The sequence below is a fragment of the Periplaneta americana genome, chromosome 5 (genome assembly GCF_040183065.1).
Source record: "Periplaneta americana isolate PAMFEO1 chromosome 5, P.americana_PAMFEO1_priV1, whole genome shotgun sequence".
Lineage (NCBI taxonomy): Eukaryota > Metazoa > Arthropoda > Insecta > Blattodea > Blattidae > Periplaneta > Periplaneta americana.
In genome coordinates this window covers 77937340-77957104 of record NC_091121.1, presented here as the reverse complement: position 1 = coordinate 77957104, position 19765 = coordinate 77937340, and the positions used below count along the sequence as shown (strand labels likewise).

The following is a 19765-nucleotide window of genomic DNA, read 5'->3' as shown; positions in this document are numbered from 1 at the left end:
AATGGAAGAAACTATCTTCAGTTACAAAACGAATTTCATTTGAAAAATGCAGTGTCACTTGTAACGGGCAAGGCAAGGCAATGCAAGGCCGCAACTGGATTTTTCTCGGGATCCTTCCTTTCACCCATACAGTCTCTCCCAAATTGATGTATACAGATTTTGAAATACTATTTCTCAGCAACGAGATGAGACAGAAGCACGATTTTTGCGGTTTTGTATTCCTTAAGCCCGTACATGTTCAAAATAGCCCCCTTCCGCCACAGTACACTCTCAACAACGACGTAGAACAAAGCGACATACCAACTGGATTGTTGCTAATGGAATATCATTATAGGCATGTTCAATCTGAACTCTCAGTTCCTCCAGTGTTTGTTGTTTTGTGGCGTACACTGCGTCCTTTAGAGCTCCCCATAAAAAGAAGTCTGGAGGGCTTAAATCAGGAGATCGAGGCAGGAACTCCGCAACACTTCCTCTACGTCCTATCCATCTCTAGATCGTCCTCATTTAGTGCGTGGACAAGTCTCGGAATGTAAGGCTTCCATTTTTGAGCTCGCAAAATTCCATGAGCACTGGATTTGCCGATACAAATCTCACGAGAACATTGCCTCATTGACTTCTTTGGGGACTGTGCAAAAGCCTGCATGACTGCATCAACACAATCGTTATTGGTAGAATTTCTCTTTCTTCTGCATAGCCCTTTGAAAACATCTTCCACCGTTACGTAGACTTCAAATTTATCTTGTGATAGTTAACCTTGTTGATGGTTGTGTTTCAAATTCAACCCTTCAACGTCGTTGAACCTCAGCAACATTCTCCACTTTCCAATAACATTACAGTATCCACTTACGGTAATTTCACCGTCATGTTTGTTTATAAACAGATGAACATGTGCCCACTACCTTCTGAATCATAAACCGCAAAAATCATATTTCTATCTCATTTCTTTGCTGTGAAATAGTATTTCAAATAGTGTATACATGATTTGGGACACTCTGTATTGGCCATCATCATTCCAAAAATTCCATTATAAAGTTTGGGAGAAGAACAAAAGACAAAATTTATAGCCGATAAAAACCCGATCGAATTGAATATTGATATGCTTAATATATTTCAGTTCATTTATAAACAATGCCAGTAACGTAATTTGTTTTAACTTGTTCTGTAATTCTATTTTACGTTGTTTGTAGTTCTAAATTCCGCTTACCTGAGTAATACATACAATTATTTGCAATGAAACGCAATTAATTAGCGGTAATAATAAATAATGCATTCCATATAGATGATTTCGTAGAATACATTGAGCATATTACTCCGATGATTATATTATACCTCCCATAGTCCCGATCCGGTTATTGATTTAAATTGATTATAACGAAAACTGTAATCAGTAACGTGTAGTTGGACTCATTTTTACAAGAGCGTAGCACAGTTATCAAATGTCAAGCCTCACGCAATGTGACAAGTGACTAACGAGCATCTCTAACAATAACTCAGTGTAAGTTGTAATGTAATTTTTGTAAATAAACAACGGCATTGTAAATATTATTCATTGTATTAAATAAGGTCGTTGTATAACAATAATGTTCACACAATGTATTACCAGCTTCCGACCTGGCCTTGTAGGTCAGGGCGCTGCAGTCGACTCGATGACTGTGCAAGTAACGATATGATTACGTCACAGCGTGTTGTAGCACATACTTTCCGCGTCGCAAGTTCGTTCTGCCGGATAGTACCATTGTAATACAAAATAAAATACCACAATCACCACCACTACTACCACAATGTCGAAGGGAAGAATTATTCAGTCCTTCTGTTCTTGTAGTGCTTTTTAAACTTTACAATACGTCATGTACGCTTCTTAGTGATTTACTATCTCTTATGTAATGAGTAGGCTTCGAGACTTGGGACTCGATACAATAAGTTTACTGTGCATGTAGTATAGGTTGTTGACTCGCTGCAGGTAGCGAAAAGTAGAGCTGTGTTCAGGTAACAACGTAGCTGTTTAGAGTAGAGTACGGTAGTATGGGGAAACACACATATGTACCTTCTGAAAGTAAATACGTATACATAACACAATGATAATGTCAGAAGAATGTGAAAAGCATTTATTCTCCTGTCTTTTATAGCCATTTGTGTTTAATTATACACAGTGTTAATGGTGAAAATAAACATGTAGCAATTTTAATTTCTTCATTTATCCTATTGGTCGTCTTTAGGAAGTGTAGTTACAGTACCGAATTGCAATGTATTACAAGATGCATTTTCAGTGTCTCAAACGTAACTATTTTTCGATTATCTGCTAAACAAAGTTTGTACTGTGAAAAGCTGCGCTCTACGTCGTATGACGTGATAGGAGCAAAACGAAAAAACCTAACATCATTGCAGCCTCTAAGAGACAGTCCTTTATTCTCGGGTAACTCTATATCCACTAATTTGCAGTTTATTTTATATAAAATTCCATATCCGTTATTTTTACATAAAATTGATTTCCACTTCTGTTTTACACGTTCAGTAACCGGTGTACTTGGTGTCTCATTAATTCTCTGTGTCATTTCCTCAACTAATTTGAGGGCTTCCGGCATCTCTTACTCTGACTTTTCTAACCATGTAATAGTTTCGGACACAGTTTGAAAATGGGTTTGTATGAAAACCAAATTATTCGTCAGAACCTTCAAATCCAGAGCTTCAATTATTCTGAAAGCAGAACAGTCCTCACTCAATGTGTTGATTATCTGCACAATTGTACAGGAATGTTTGGCATAATAAATAGCTGCATTAAGCCATGTACCCCATCCAGTAACAACGGGCTCAGGAGGTAGAGGAAGAGTGTGTGCTAGTCTCTTGAATTTTGCAACCGTCTTTTCGTATTTGTTGGCATTCATTCTACAATATCCCCACCCACTGTACGCTTTACCACTATACTCAGTACGTCGTTATGCGGATTTCCCACTGAACTGCTCTATTGGGTCCGAAGTCTCGAAGCCTGGTAATGAGTATGCACGCACTAAACATCACTTTTCTTATGTTAAAAAGGAATTGACAATTGATATTGTTAAATGGGTGTAATACGATATGTTGAAGTAGTACAAATGGCCAAATCACATAATTATTGTACGATAAACTAAATCTGAAAAACTAATGGGGAACCCTAGTGAAATATTTTATCAAAATCTGGAAAAGAAAATCGAAATTAGTATTTTTGCATAAATATTGTCTTTGGTTAATGGCCGATTCATTTCTACTAATGTATGGCCAATTTTATAGACTGAGCGGTCATATTTCAAAGTCCGTGCGTTCTCCTTTTGAACTCCATTTTTTATACTTTCAAAATACTTAATGCTACATAATTTTCGATTGAATGTCTTCAAATTTGGAGCAGATACTCTTCAAAAGCAGCTTAAAAAACTGGAGTTTTTCATGTAGAATTAAAAATATTCTCATTAATCGTCATTAAGTAACGAAAAAATATAACAATTTCAGTTGAACGGACAGCTCATAATTAATATGTTTTTATCAACATAAAGTGTCTGAAATTTGATATACTTTTTTTTTTTGCAAACTGTCCGAAGACAGGTTGGAATCTCATGACACTAATAATCAGGTGTCACTCATGAGGTAACTATGACAGGAGATAATGGGGTAGGGTGGCCAGTTTTTTCCCCCCTCGATTCCATACATCGCTGACTAGTAACATAATTCACTAATCAGACTTAAGATGTATACAAACAATTGTTCTTCCTTTGACACATATCGTCATCATGTGAGATGTACTGCCTGATGATAGAGTTATCAGTTTGAACCTCAATCAGAGGTATTGATTTACTAAACTTGGGATTTTTTATTTTTGATATGTGTATAATAAAGTAAAAAGAAAAATTTTGTGTATTGTCAATGGGTTTGAAGATAGTGAGATAGTATTTGGAGAGATGAGGTCAGGATTTGTCATGGATTAATTGATCTTTGTCTGACGGTAGGGGTAAACCTAGGAAAAACCCAACCAGGTAATCAGTCCAAGTGGGAATCAAACCCACGCCCTAGCGGAACTCCGGATCGGCAGGAACGCCTCAGCCGATTGAGCTGCGCCGGTGGCTAAGTAAATTCTTACAGAAATTGTTGGTACATGATTTCGTAATGGACAGAAAACGGAATTATGTGCAGGATGTTTCAAAAGACAGAATCAGAGACATAGAAAGTGAGAGAAGTTCTTGAATAGAACACGTTAACACAATTATATAAACTTTTCTCATATTCGTGGGGACGTAACTTTGAGCGACAACAGAATCTTTTGAGCCAAGTTATAGGTTTCTTTTGAGCCACTATTATTTACTATGGAAAATTAAAATTGTACCCCGAACTCTCAACATTTTCCTTTCCATGTTCAGTTACTTAGGATTCTCAGTGATCAAAACCGATGTTTAAGTTACGATGAAAGGCATTCAGTTTGAATTACTGATTTGGTGAAAATATTGTATATTGATAAAAAAAGTTGCATACTTAGTATTAGCCGATTTTCTTTGCAAATTACATTGCTACAGGTTTGTTTAAAAAAAGGATGTAAAAGGGCCTACTGGTAGGGTGAGATTAAATTTTTACTATAATGACTTTTGTTTATTGTTAATAAAATAACATTGACAGAAATACAATCTTAGTTCTTCCCTGAAGGAGTAACTCATGCTCAGGGAGATATCTAAACACAAAGATAAACAAAAAGATAATTTTTTGACACAAACTGGGTCAAGAAAAAAAATTACAGGATTAAATTAAATTTAAAAATACAATTTCAATTTTAACAATTTAAGTCATACAAATACATATACATATTAAATCAATATATATTCTTTAAAAATTAAATTCCTAACGCTATTTTTGAAATTCCTGATACTAAAATTTTGCAAATCTGGATATTTATGAATTATTTTATTGTATAACCTTGGACCAAAGTAGGTACCATGGCTCAGAGCTGTGCTTTTGAAACACTTTGGTTCCTCTAGTCGTATAAAATCGGATCTTTTAGTTCCATATTTATGATGATACAATTTGTATTTATTACGGTTTTTATGTATGAAGATTAATAAGGCAATATAATAAATCTGTTTAATTTTCAAAACATTAAAATCAGTGAACAAAAGCTCGGATGAGTAATCAATTGGTTTATTAAGGCATATTTTAATGATTCTTTTCTGAATAAGTATTAGTGAGTGAGATTAGAATTACAAGCATTTCCCCACCCTAAAATTCCATACTGGAGAATGGATTGAAATAAAGCTAAATAAATGAGACGTAAAATATTAATTGGTAAATATGACCGAAGTATAACAAAGATATAAATTGTTTTACGTAATCTATTGCATAAATATGTAATATATTTGTTCCATCGTAAGTGTTGGTCGATCGTAATGCCTAAATACTTAACTTCTGAGGATTCGGTTAATATGGGACAATCACAATTTTGAGAAGAACAATCTGAATGATGAATTTTGAGCCTAAAGGAAGATTGAGGAGATTGAAGACCACTGGACCTTAGTGAAAATGGAACAACAGTTGTTTTGGATGTGTTTAAGGAAAGAGCGTTTGAATCAAACCACTCTTTAATTACCTGTAATCCATTATTCGCATTAATATAAGTGCCTTCCCAAGATTGTTCACCAAAAAGAATTACGGTATCATCTGCATATGAATATATAACCCCATTATATTTGCGTAAATCTGTTAATAACAAATCATTTATATAAATCAAGAATAAAATTGGACCAAGAACTGTGCCCTGAGGGACCCCTACTTTTATGTTTTGAGTAAAACTAAAATCATTATCAATTTTAGTTACTTGATTTCTGTTATTCAAATATGACTTAAATAAACTTAGAACATGACCATTAATGCCTAACAAGTTTAATTTCTCTAATAAAGTATCATGGTTAACGGTATCAAATGCTTTTCGAATATCCAAAAATATACCCAAGCATTTATTCCCTCGGTCTAACTCACATATGATTTTGTTTGTAACACATGAAATAGCGTCATCTGTGCCAAGTTTATTTCTAAAACCGAATTGATTTGAAGAAAGTATGTTGTATTTGTCCAAATAATTTAATAGACGACTTTTTATGCATTTTTCTAAGAGTTTAGATATACATGAGAGTAAATATATTGGTCGGTAATTGTTCATGCATTTTTTATCTCCTGATTTGAAAATAGGGACAATTATAGCATTTTTCAATTTATCTGGAAATTTAGCATGTAAGAAGCACAAATTAAATACATGAACAAGCGGTTTAGCCAAGAAAATACTGAACAGTTTAAATATTTTGGAGGGTATAGCATCTTCACCAGGGCTTATGTTATTTTTTAATGAGGTAATATGTTTAATTATTTCACTTTCTGTTACAGGGAACAAAAACATAGAAGACTGTAGTTGTTTCATATTATTACAAATATTACCACTCTTCCTAGTTCTTATACTAGAAGCAATTTCAATGCCAATATTTTAAAAATAATTATTAAACTCCTGAGCTATTTCAAATTCGTCCGTAATTAATACACCATCTTTATTATACAATTCCGTAATATCATCTTTCTGAAGCTCTTGTAGCACTGATCTCACTGTGGATTTTCTTCGCAAAACATCGTTCACCCAATCGATTTTTAGGTAAGTTTGTGTCTGAAAACTTTTCCATAATTCTAAAAATGTCAAAATGGCTGGGTGAGGAGAACGAAATGCTATGAAATGACTCGCATGTATTTGTTGTGAGAATATCATCAAACGTTTTGTTTATCCATAACCTTGGAGGTAATGTTGCTTCTTCTGAAGTATAGTTTTCAACTAAATAATCACTTAAAAATGTTACCGCAGGAGAAGGGGGGCCATCTTCATTAAAAGCAAATGCAAAACAATCTCCTACTCCACATGGATCTAAAAAGGATGGGCCAAATATATGTCTAAGCCATTTATCATATACACTTTCAGAGTCCATATACAATGCACTTCAAGCGTGGCGAAGCGTCAGGGTAGGCAGAGTAAGCTGAGCTTTCCCAAACATTTTCGAAGAAGGGCCAAGATCAATTTAGAATTTAGTTAATTAAAAACAGGAGCGTTTCCGCATTTCGTTTACCTTTTAGCGACGTAAAGCATGGCCTAGATCTCCTGCCTTCAGGCCAGTTCACCAAAAAATTCTGTCGCGCTTCGCTACTAGCACTTCACCCACGTTGTTTAATTTTTCTGCATCACGCTTGTGATAAACGAAACATACATCCAACTATTGTGGAATTACTGACAGTTCTTCTGTACAGTCTGTATATTCCATTCAAAAATTACCGCACTAAATCTTCCAAGACGCTCAGAAGAAACACATGAAAATTTGGAGTCGCTCAAAAGGCGTTCCCCGATATTCGCTGTGGTTTAGTAAATATCAAAGCACCGAAACATGATAAAGTCATTATAGTTGAGTCATAAAAGTTTCATAGCCTTTATCTGAATTATATTCGCATAATTTTACACGGTTTGCTGCTACATACAGACAACAAATATGATACCAATTAGATGACGCTCCATTGCACTTCACACGCCCGCGTTACGTCAGTGGTTCGATCAGAATTTTCCTGCACATTGGATTGGAATGGAAGATCCTGTGTTTCACAGCCAGTGAGGTACCCTGATTTAATGTCACAGGATTTTTTCTTTGGGGTCGTAAGAACAACATGGTGTATACCTCCATGATGACAGATAGAAACCAACTTTTGGAATGAATTCACGCAGCAGCAATAGTATAGACCTAGATGGTGCATGTTATATCTTGCAATATATAGTTCAATAATAATAATCCATGGTGCTACAGCCCGTGAAGGGCCTAGATCGACCAGCCGACTGCTGGCCTCACGCCCTCATACCGAAGCAGAGGTGGACGATCATGCAACCAGAATGGAGGTATCGTGTGGTTAGCATGATGATCCTTCGAGCCGATATAGCTGGCTTTCTCAACCTGATTTCGCTACCTATCGAAGCTCCCCAAGTAAATCACGATGCTGACTGGGCACCGGTCCCATACACTGGCCGAAATTTCATGAGAAAATTTCTTTCCCCATGATATAGTTCAATAGGGCACCGAAACATGCTTGCGTAAGGGAGGACAGCATTTTTAATATCTACTTCAATACATCTATACTAATAATAAATCTGTAGCCAAAATTTTTCTGGTAATTTTCGATTTTCCAAAAATAATTAGTCGTAACATATATAATTAACCACCCTGAAACAGAAAATCGCTTTTTTTTTAATTTTTGTTTGTATGTCTGTCTGTCTGTCTGTCTGTATGTTTGTTACCTTTTCACGCGATAATGGCTGAACCGATTTCGATGAAAATTGGAATATAAATTAAGTTCGTTGTAACTTAGATTTTAGGCTATATGGCATTCAAAATACATTATTTAAAAGGGGGGTTATAAGGGGGTCTGAATTAAATAAATCGAAATATCTCGCTTATTATTGATTTTTGTGAAAAATGTTACATAACAAAAGATTCTTTAAAAATGATTTCTGGTAAGGTTTATTCTTTGAAAAATTTTGATAGGACTGATATTTAATGAGATAAATGAGTTTTAAAATTAAAATAAGTGCCATCTAAGGCGGTGTATTGAAATAAAAAACAAATGACTTCGTCTATAAGGGGCCTTGGACACAACAATCGAAAGCTATGAAACATAGCCTACAGACAATGTTTCTGTGTTTGCATGAAGTAATATCGGAAGCTAAATTAACCGATTTGTATAATTAATTATTATTTCATCATTGGAATGTGTAGTTTCTCTGGATGGACATAATGCTATAATGTTATTACAGTAACTTGTGAGTGAATTGAGGACAGGTAAGATTAAAATAGCTTCTTATGCACAGAAAACTTGATAGGTTATTCTGTATATTCATTTCCTGTATTTCTTAAAATAATGTTTATGAATATATTCATTTTTATCTCAGAGAATTAACGAACAACGAGAGTGTATTGATTTCGTATGCAGTAATAGTACGTTAGCTTAGCAAGCCATTATGGTATAATTCAAATTTTAACTATGCTCAATTGAATCGTGTTAAAATACATAAAATATATATGCAATAAATGCAATGCAAAAAAATTGGATAATGAGCCAAGCAGATTATGTTGCGCTGTTGTAAAAGCTGTTCCTCCTGAGATTCAAGAGCTCCCACAACAAATTAAAAACTTTCTAATTCGAGTACATCCGTTATCAACACACTTTTTACATAATATAATATAATATACTATAAACATAATAATAAATCTGTAGCCAAAATTTTTTTGTTAATTTTAGCTTTTCCAAAAATAATTGGTAATAACAATTAAGAAACATGCTAAAGGAATTGTCATTGCACCAAATGAGTGGTCTCTGGATCAAAATGATCGCATTTTAATATTTTAAATACAATTTAAATTAAGTAACATATTAAACTATTTATCCTTCTATCAAACACGAATATTCCCTGGATCAAATGTCCTATTTTAATTATGTAATTACTTTATATTTATTTCTAACGGGTGCAGCGGAGCGCACGGGTACGGCTAGTACAAAATATTCTAAAGCTCTAAAATACTGAATATGTATTACATAAGTCTATGTATAAATAAAATTATCTTCCATATAAAGACTCTATTTACTGAATCGTAAGAAATACAACAAAAAATTGTATACAATATATATTACATTGAAGCATCTCCATTTTCTACTTGTATGACATATTTTAAAACATTTTGCACTTATATATAGGCCTACTCAAAGTAGCCTACTCAAGAAAGTGGCCGAAACGGTCATTAGATTGCATACATATACTGGATAAATAGGCATGGTAGTAATAATAATAATAATAATAATAATAATAATAATAATAATAATAATAATAATAATAATAATAATATAAAAATGTGTTAATTATAGAGATATATCAAAAATATATTAATTAATCATTACTCACCATAAGCAATTTCTCGTACTCCTCCTCTAGCACCGTGCCGTTATAGTAACGGTGCGTGGCCTTGACGTCAGGAAAGTAGAAACCTCGTCGGCACAAACATTTGTAGCTTCCGCGCCGAAAACCCAGACCGGGAATCGGAATACACTGTAACAAAAAAAAAATATATATATATATAGTAAAACGTTTTAGTAACTATTCGACAATAGCGATAATACAGACTGTCTCAGCTAAACTGGGCTTCAATAGTAGTAGTAGTTAGAGTGGGGAGGGTTTCAAGGTAAATATTTTTGGATAAGGTAGTATGCTGATAGGTGGTGATTTCATCATTCATGACACTAATTGAATCCCGAGAAGTTCGGAACATAGTTGGAAGGTAAGGCAAACCAGCTACAATGGCTGCCACGTTAATGTTAAATAGATTTTGGAGGCGTTAGCTGAAGGTCATTGGTGCCAGTTATTACGTCTGCATGGAAGACAAGTTACTCTGTTTACTCATTGTCAGTATTGAGATGGAGTACTATACGAAAGCGGACCTGGCAGACATTAATTTAATTTTCGGCGAATCAGGTTAAAGCGCCTACTTAGCTGAAAGATATGACCAACAAAAGTTTCCCAACAGTCGCCATCGTAATTGGAAGATCTTTGTCTTGCATAGGGGCAATTAAGAGAGAGTGGCTTGTTTATGCGCAAGGAGAAGGTCATGCTGCTGGAATAATTAGTACTTATTTTAGTCACCTGTTCCATCGGTATCATTTTAACACAGCTTAGAAAATGTGCCTATAATAATAATAATAATAATAATAATAATAATAATAATAATAATAATAATAATAATTTGCTCTAGAATATGTCATTAGGAAAGTCCAGGATAACAGAGAGGGTTTGGAATTGAAAGGGTTTCATCAGCTGCTTGTCTATGCGTATGACGTGAATATATTAGGAGAAAATCCACAAACTATTAGGGAAAACACGTGAATTTTACTTAAAGCAAGTAAAGAGATAGGTTTGGAAGTATACCCCGAAAATACAAAGTATATGATTATATCTCGTGACCATAACTTAGTACGAAATGGAAAATAAAAAATTGGGAATTTATACTTTGAAAAGGTGGAAAAGTTTAAATATATTGGAGCAACAGTAACAAATTTAAATTACTTTCGGGAGGAAATTAAACGCAGAATAAATATGGGAAATGTCTGTCGTCATTCGGTTGAGAAGCTTTTGTCATCCGACTGATCCCAAAAAATCTGAAAGTTAGAATTTATAAAACAGTTATATTACCGTTTGTTCTGTAAGGTTGTGAAATTTGGACCCTCACTTTGAGGAACAGAGATTAAGGGTGTTCGAGAATAAGGTGCGTAGGAAAATACTTGGACTAAGAGGGATGAAGTTACAGAAGATTGGAGAAAGTTACACAACGCAGAACTGCACGCATTGTATTCTTCATCTGCTATAATTAGGAACATTAAATCCAGACGTTTGAGATGGGCAGGGCATGTAGCATGTATGGGCGAATCCAGAAATGCATATAGAATGTTAGTTGGAAGATCGGACGGAAAAAGACCTTTGGGGAGACGAGACGTAGATAGGAGGATAATATAAAATGGATTTATGGGAAGTGGGATATGATGGCTAGATTAATCTTGCTCAGGATAGGAACCGATGGCGGGCTTATGTGAGGGCGGCAATATACCTGCGGTTTCCTTAAAAGCCATAAGTAAATAATAGTAATAATAATAATAATAATGAAATTCAATTTTTGTTTACAACATACTCGATTACATATGTAACGAAAATGCTTGTTCATAATAAGTGATTGTACAGTGAGAGAAATACAGCATAAAATGTAATTTAAACTAAATAGGGTTAAGTATACAGACGATAGCGTTAAATTATTTTCATACATTTACTTAAATGAGAAGAATGGAATGTATTATTCCTATTTAATTAATGCACCTTGATTTTGTAAAATTAACACATTGAAAAGCTAAAATTGTGGTTAATTCTTTTGGTATCGGCCGGTCATTCTAGTGGCCCAAGTAGTCACTGTGAAAAAAGCCACGGGTCATTCTAGTGGCCCGTCGTGTTTGCTACAAAATTGGAAATTATTTTTGTGCGTACTTTAGTGTATTTAAAAGAGTTTTGCAGAATACTTTTGGGTTATAAAATGTTTATAAAAATATAATCTAAATTTATAGTCACATTTGTAACGATGAACAAATTTTTTAAATAATGTATCGCTTTCTAGTGTATAGTGTAATCGTCAGGTTGTCACTATAAGCGTTAGTATTTGTTATACTTCGTGGTTTTCATAACCTCAATATTTAATTGTGTGTGGAACTTTCGGGGCATATCCACACCGGCCATTATCTCACTTGCAATCGGTGCAAAATAGAGAATAATTAAGTTATGTTTAATAGTGTACAGCCCTGTTTTCATAACACTAGAAACTTTTCATGTACAAAGCAGTGTTCTCTGACTCAGACCGTTAAATCTAGCGGTGTCATAGAACAGTTAAATACTGTGATACCTTTTACTTTCTGACACACATTTTAAATGAATAATACTTTATATCTTAGCATAAGCAAAAGGGTTCTAAGACAATGTCGCATCATTTTTATTAGGAATGTCGTAAGTTTCCGTCAAAATCTCGAAGAGTATAGTGTTACTAATACCGCCTACTCTATTAATACTGAAAAAATGATGAACAGGAAAAGAAGTGGGTCAAGGAAGTTGCACAACTTACATTAATAGTTAAAAAAAAATAGTCACATGGGAAATTTAAGTCTTTGCCATATTCTGCGTTTATGTTTTGGAGAGAACCATTATATCATGTGAAGGACCTGTCGCTTTTCTGTTAAGAAAGCGTGGAGTTGATGGGGAAACATTAAAGTATTATAATGTTGGTCGTAATATATATATCAGCTATCAGGTCAGTCCGTCACAGCAAACATCTACCAATGATGGTTATTAAATAGCTGGCCTATATCGGGATACAAGTGTGGTAAGTGCATTATAACAGAATCGAGGAAAAGTTAGAGAAGACGAGCCTTCTTTATATCAGAGATTGTTATTCACTTAACACATGTATTGCTTACTATTTTTTGGCCGATCTTAATAAAAAATAAATTATTATCAATTTTTAATTTAGATAAATAGTTTGTTTCTGAACGCTAACATTTTCATGTGTGATCGCCGTTTGTTATTTGTCGATTGGTGTCATTCTTTTGTTATTATTCGTATTTGTCGGTAAATGTTATTAATCTGTCATTATTCAGCGGCGATTGTGAAAATGTTGTAATAAAATAAATTATAGAAAGTTTAGTTTTGCCTTCAATGAAGTAGGTAAGTGACATATTAATTATACATCAATATAAAAAAACTGGCATATAGAAAATGTCTGTAGGTGACAGATTAATTATACATCAGTGTAAATAAATTTGCATACCAGTATAGCACAATCTTGTATATACAGTCACGAAGCTTGAGTTTATCAGGGTACTAGAAACAATAGACTGTGCAGGTACTATTTCGCATTGTCTGTAATGAGGCGATAGTAACGATCCTAGTGATTAGCAACTATGGATGCATATTTACTATCTATTGAGCTTCGTGACTATATATACTAGACTGCGGATATAGGTTACTGTTTGAATAAATATTTTTCTCCATGGATGTTTTTCCGTTCAGCCACCACTCGAACTGTGGCGTTCAAAGAAACAACAAAAAGTCGTCAGAAATGGTTTCCACGCTTACGTCTTATCTAAATTAATTCCTGATTTCTTACAAATTTCCACTCCAATAAATTAATTTAGAAGAGAATATTATAAGTAGGTTATTTTACGATGCTGTATCAACATCTTAAGTTATTCAGCGTCTGAATGAGATGAAGGTGAAATGCCGATGAAATGAGTCAGGGGTCTAGCACCGATAGTTACCCAGCATTTTCTTAAATTGGGTTGAGGGAAAAACCCGGTAAAAACGACAACCAGGGTAACTTTCCCCGACCGGGATTCAAACCCGGGCCACCTGGTTTCGCGGTCAGACGCGCTAACCGTTACTACACAGGTGTGGACAAATTAGAAGAGTACAGGTATAATAAGACATTTAGTTATTTCCTCATAGCACATAGTAGTGCGCGACACTGATATTTCGTTACGTTCAAGTAAATAAATAAAAGTTGATTTTATTTATTTACTTGCTTGTGCTGTAAGTTTAACTTACAAGACCTACCAACAACATATGTAAGGTTGTTAAAAGACGATCGGCCAAAAATGTATTTAGTGCACTAAGCGATAATGATGCAGTAGTGATAATGATGATGACCCAGTTAAACGCTCAATTTCAGAACATTAAGAAGACTATTTCCCGCTATTGGTCTTCAAAGTTTCATTTCGACAAACTGTATTATTTTTTGTGGTGATGTTACAGTTGTTTCTGATCCGTAAACTTATGTTGGAATGATGGTTACTCTATGTTATTTTGAAATTGTAAAAATTCTAACTTTTCTGTTTGAAGTTGGTTTTAATGTTATTGTTGACTGTTGGAAGTTATGAAGTTTAATTTAATTACATCATCTGTTTGATAGTATGAAATTATACTACTGTGATAACTTTAATGTTTGACTATTCTATTCGACTCTTGTTCTAATGGCTAGTCACATATCCTCTTTAAAATCAATACCTCTTGTTTCTTTCATGCGTATTTTCAACTATATTCGCTACGGAATGTAATGTAAAAGAGCTGTTTGTAACTTATACTCAGAGTTCGCCATAGTCTAGGCTACAATTAATGTAGGGTTAGGGTACAAGTCTTGAATTGGAAAAGTTAGTGAGGATTAGAATGCAAATTGAAGTACGATCGAAGTAGGAAGAAAAAATTAAAGTTTCCAATTGAAGGGCTTACCTTTGGCTCATTCCAAGTTGATTTAATTCAACATACCTGTTTCCAAATTTGTATTGTCCGCGAGTTAGTCGTAAAATCAAAGTATTCTCTTCAGCCAGAATCAAATATCTTAGGCTATATGACATATAACTTAAAAAATAAACCTTTAATAGTGAATATAAAAAATACTCTAACTTATTGTTAGATAATTAATAATTAGTTATTAAAATGGTTGATTAATAATAATTTGAACTTAAGAGACTCTTTCATTATGAAGTGCATTTTGAAAACACACTGATTTTCGAAATGATATAATCATGTCGAATCTTTTATTTGTATCAAGAGAACATTGGATAAATTAAATCTATGGCACGACAGCTCAGGAAGGGTCACATCCTAGGACAGGGATACAGAACTGGCGAGAGAGGGGTGGAAATCATGGGAAAAGCGTTAGTTCCCCATCCACAGTCCACTGAATACAAATCCCCTCCCCTACCCAGTCAATGACGAGGGGATGTAAGGAATGGGTGAGTGACATATCCGATGAGTGACGCAACGCCACGATTGTCGCCCTGTTCTCCAAGTCTGCCCTAGGAGGTGACAGAGACCCTAGTTCTTTATGTACCCAGATTGCTCGGCCTTATAGGCTTTGACGGTAACAACTTTTGCCAGGTTTACTATGCTGCTATCTAGTTATTACATAAGGAGTCACGTCGTAACTCATATTTAAATTGCATTAGCGACTGTACTGCCATCTCGTGTTCGTTAACGGCGGACAGGTGGCGATCCTGGCGGCTGTTCCCTTCAAAGTGCTACCGATTTTAACACAGGAATGAGCTCTCTGTTATATATGTGATCTGGGCAGAGACTCATGTTCACTTGCTTCTCAGCAGAGGCGAATAATCACCGAACCAGTACGGGGTAACGCGTGTTCCCTCAGCCGTTATAATTGATGTACGAAGATGGATTCCGCTATTTTTGTTCCTTAAAATACCATGATAGTAGGTGGGAACCGGTCTCATACATTGACCGAAATTTCATGAGAAATTACTTTCTCCATGAAGCCTGGAATGGGCGCTCATTTAGTATGGTTAGTCCAAGGCAATATGTCTTAGATCACGGGGCTATGGCGTAGAACAGAAATAATGATAAAGAAACAAAACTACAAGTAAAATTATTGTCAGGGGATTTGAAGAAATCCCAATGATTGTGCGAAACGTTCATGTTCGAACTAAATTATTTCCTTTAATACTATAATGTATTTTGATATTCATGTATATAGAGTGGAAGTGAAATAATCCTTCAGATTGAAAGAGACGATAGGGTACAATTTAATGAACAGAAAACCTATATTACGTTTTGTGATTAAATGTGTGGTTAATTAGAAAATTTAGATGGAAGTTTCAGCAATCTGGCAATATCGCCGCTAATACACTGCTTTTCTACTCATAATACAGATGTAAGAGGTCAAAGATCTCAGATCCGTCTGCCTTAGAAAACTACCTAACATCTTCCTTTCTGGCTATAATATTGCAAGCTGGTCGCATTAGTCAGTGGATTCAAATTAAGGGTTTTAAATTAATTTTACACGAAAACCGTCCACGCTATTGAAATATTCCAGAGGAATAAGTTAATGATCCTTTATTAGATTTTCTGTCGACATAGAGAAACATCACGATTCTTAAATAGTTTCCTAATAAGAGGATCTTAGAGATTTTGTAAAAATATTATTTCTGAGAAAACTATGGATTTTACACTAATATTGCATTGCATCTTTTGTAATAGAAAACATGGGCTATTCGCTCTGGAAATCTACAAGGTTATTTCACTTCCACCCTGTAAACATAACAAAATGCCAAGTATTTCTACAACTATTCTGTGAAAAACCTGTAGCACATTAAATAGACAATGGAGATGGAACGTGTAAAAAACCATTAGGCCTGAAGTTCATTTTACATTTCCCTTTCTACGGAACCACCAGTGATATCAGAATAAACGTTTCATGTGAATCGTTAAAAGAATTCACTTTAAACTTTCAACATAGACGTTCTACGTAAAAAAGTATAATAATGATTCCTACCTTATAGAGGATTACAAACACGTTACCTTCTCTATAACAGTATTAAACAATAAAAATAAAATCTGTAAGATCTGGAATAAAGTTCAGGAATTAATTCATTAATAGTGGTTTTCAATTCATTGAGAAGTAATACTTTGCTGGGCTCTTAAAAGAGCTATTGATTTACTTAAGCAATTGTGTGAATAACTTCAATTCCTCAATCGAAATAGTAATTTTTACATAGTATGGGAGAATAAACATCAATTTACTGTTTACTCCCGTGTGCTAAGTATTATTTCATCCATTACTGGAGTATCTAAATTGTATTACTGGTATCTAAATTTAATTTTAAATAATTGCATCACAGTCTAGTATATACAGTCACGAAGCTCAATGCATAGCAAAAATGCATCCATAGATAGTTGCTAACCACTAGGAACGCTACTATCGCCTCATCACAGACAATGCGAAATAGTACCTGCACAGTCTATTGCTCCTAGTACCCTCACAACTCAAGTTTCGGGACTGTATATACTAGACTGTGATTGTATGCTTTTCCTTTGTAATGTGTTGTTTGAGAAGAAGTTATAAACGAATAAATGTGTGGATTTTACTATTGCTAATGCGTTGGTTGTGATGGAGAGTGTGATTTAAAAAAATAATTCTCTGCTGTGAATTAGACCATTGTTCAGGTTGCTAAGAACGGTGAAAAAAGGCCACTTTAGATACCAGTAATGGATAAAATCCTTCTATTTTTAATTGAGGGCAGAGACACAACTTCTCAGAAGTAAGTTTTTGTGTGTAGGCTAGATTACTAAGAATTCACGCACTGATCACAAATGCTTAGTACTTGGAGTATAATGCTTGAAAACACAAGATATTCTAGCTTTATTTCATTCAACTCCTATCTTTGTAAGTATTCAACTTTGGATAAATGTATGCTGAGTTAAATGAATTTATAAACATATCAACTCGAAACATTTTGTATATCTTTATACACAGTGACAAATTTTAATACTGATGTTTTATATTTTTCGTGTATTTCCAAGCGTACACAGAACTCAGTGACAGAAATACCGTCCTAGGATGAGAAAAGAGAGATGTGGAGGAAAGGAAACGATAGAGAAAGACAGAAAGGGGACTGATATTCCGAGTGATTCCTGTTTTATCTCTTTCCTGTCACTGGCCGAAAGACAAAATCTTTTGTCGAAAAGCTGATATATTGCTACTGAGAATTTAGAAAGTACGAATGGAATTTGTAGCGGACGAAGATCGTATTGAGGCTAGATTCCATGACCGTTCTATTACTCCGCAATAATCATTATTCTCTGTGCAGAAAGCAACGGGAAACTTCTGCACAGTATCATCTTTCCACTAGACTAATTCAATGATATTCTTACTGTTCGCATTTCAGGGAAAAACCAAGCAAGGAATGCGAGTTTTTCCCCACTCTTATAATCAACCCCTGAGACACGGAATCGGCCGGCCAATGTCTGAGCCTTGTTTGCCCTAGTCGGCCATTGACTGAGCCTGCTTTGTCCCATTCAGCCAATGACACCACCCCCATCCGCCTGGTCCTTCAAAGACACTGAGTTATTAGCTTACCCTCTCTTCTTAACCCGCAAGGACCATACTCCCCTCGCAAGGATCCTCTCGTGAAATTTGAACGTACGTAGCCTACTACGAACGTTCACACAGCGAGTAACCTCAGCAACGCTTTTAACTGTAGAACGGGTGCGGCCACTTTTTTTTTACTGTAGTCGAATGAAGGCGTGGCGTACTTTATGCATTTACAGAAATAACTGTATATTGACGTTCGAAATGAATATTTTAAGAACTGAAAACTACATTCAATTAGTCAATAATGAAATATACAAAATAACTTCCTTTTTAAGGGTATATATACGTGAACGACCACAAATATTCTTAGAAAATGCAGGCTCTAAACTTCTAAAATTTTATGAGGAAATGAACTCAGAATTGGACAAAAATTACAAGGTACCACAACAAGACTTATCAGAACTTAAATATCTGATAAAGGTATAAAAAGGTTACTAATAATATTTTTAAGAATTCACTTTTTACTTTAAATTAAATTTTCCAAAATTTGAGAATTTTCACACAAATTATTTCATGACTCCACAACCATTAGAGACAGAATTCTGAAATTTTGTACACTGATTTAACATGCATTTATGCAAAAGGTAGACTACAAAAATGCCCATTTCTTTGAAAATAGAAAAATTAGGTCACGAAACATTATGTAAATTTTAATATATTTTATATAGAACAAATAAAAAATTAATTGTATTAAAATAAACAACTCTACATGTCTAAGATAGTCTAAATTTCAGAAATAAGTGTTTACTACATGGAGGAAAAATATTAAAGATGTCAGAGAGACCATAATAATGTTATGGTTACCAAATGATGTAACTGCAGATTTTTTTCATACTTTGATAAAACTGATTTGAAAAATATGATTAGTAACCTTTTTATACTTTTATCAGATATTTAAGTTCTAATAAGTCTTGTTCTGGTACCTTGTAATTTTTGTTCAATTGTGAGTTAATTTTCTTATAGAATTTTAGAAATTTAGAGCCTGCATTTTCTGATAATATTTGTGGTCGTTCACGTACATATATCCTTAAAACAACTTGCGCTTTAATTACTAACCATATACAATTTATATTGAGTTGCTATCAGCTAGATATCTCAATTCTTCGAAACCGAGTAGGCCATATTTTGTCTTAAACGCCGAGGGTTACTCGACACTTACCAAATATGTCGATTGTGTGGATGTAGGCCTATACCATGCAGACAAAATAATGACAAGTCGTACATAT

The 19765-nt window shown here is 34.4% G+C and overlaps 1 protein-coding gene across 1 annotated transcript in view; it reads right to left on the bottom strand.

Moving 5' to 3' along the window:
* LOC138699847 (probable G-protein coupled receptor CG31760) overlaps positions 1–19765 on the bottom strand; it is an 856195-nt gene that overhangs the window by 492612 nt on the left and 343818 nt on the right. The window contains exon 3 of the mRNA XM_069826037.1: positions 9977–10120. Coding sequence (XP_069682138.1) covers positions 9977–10120 — 144 coding nt within the window. The remainder of the gene's footprint in view (positions 1–9976; positions 10121–19765) is intronic.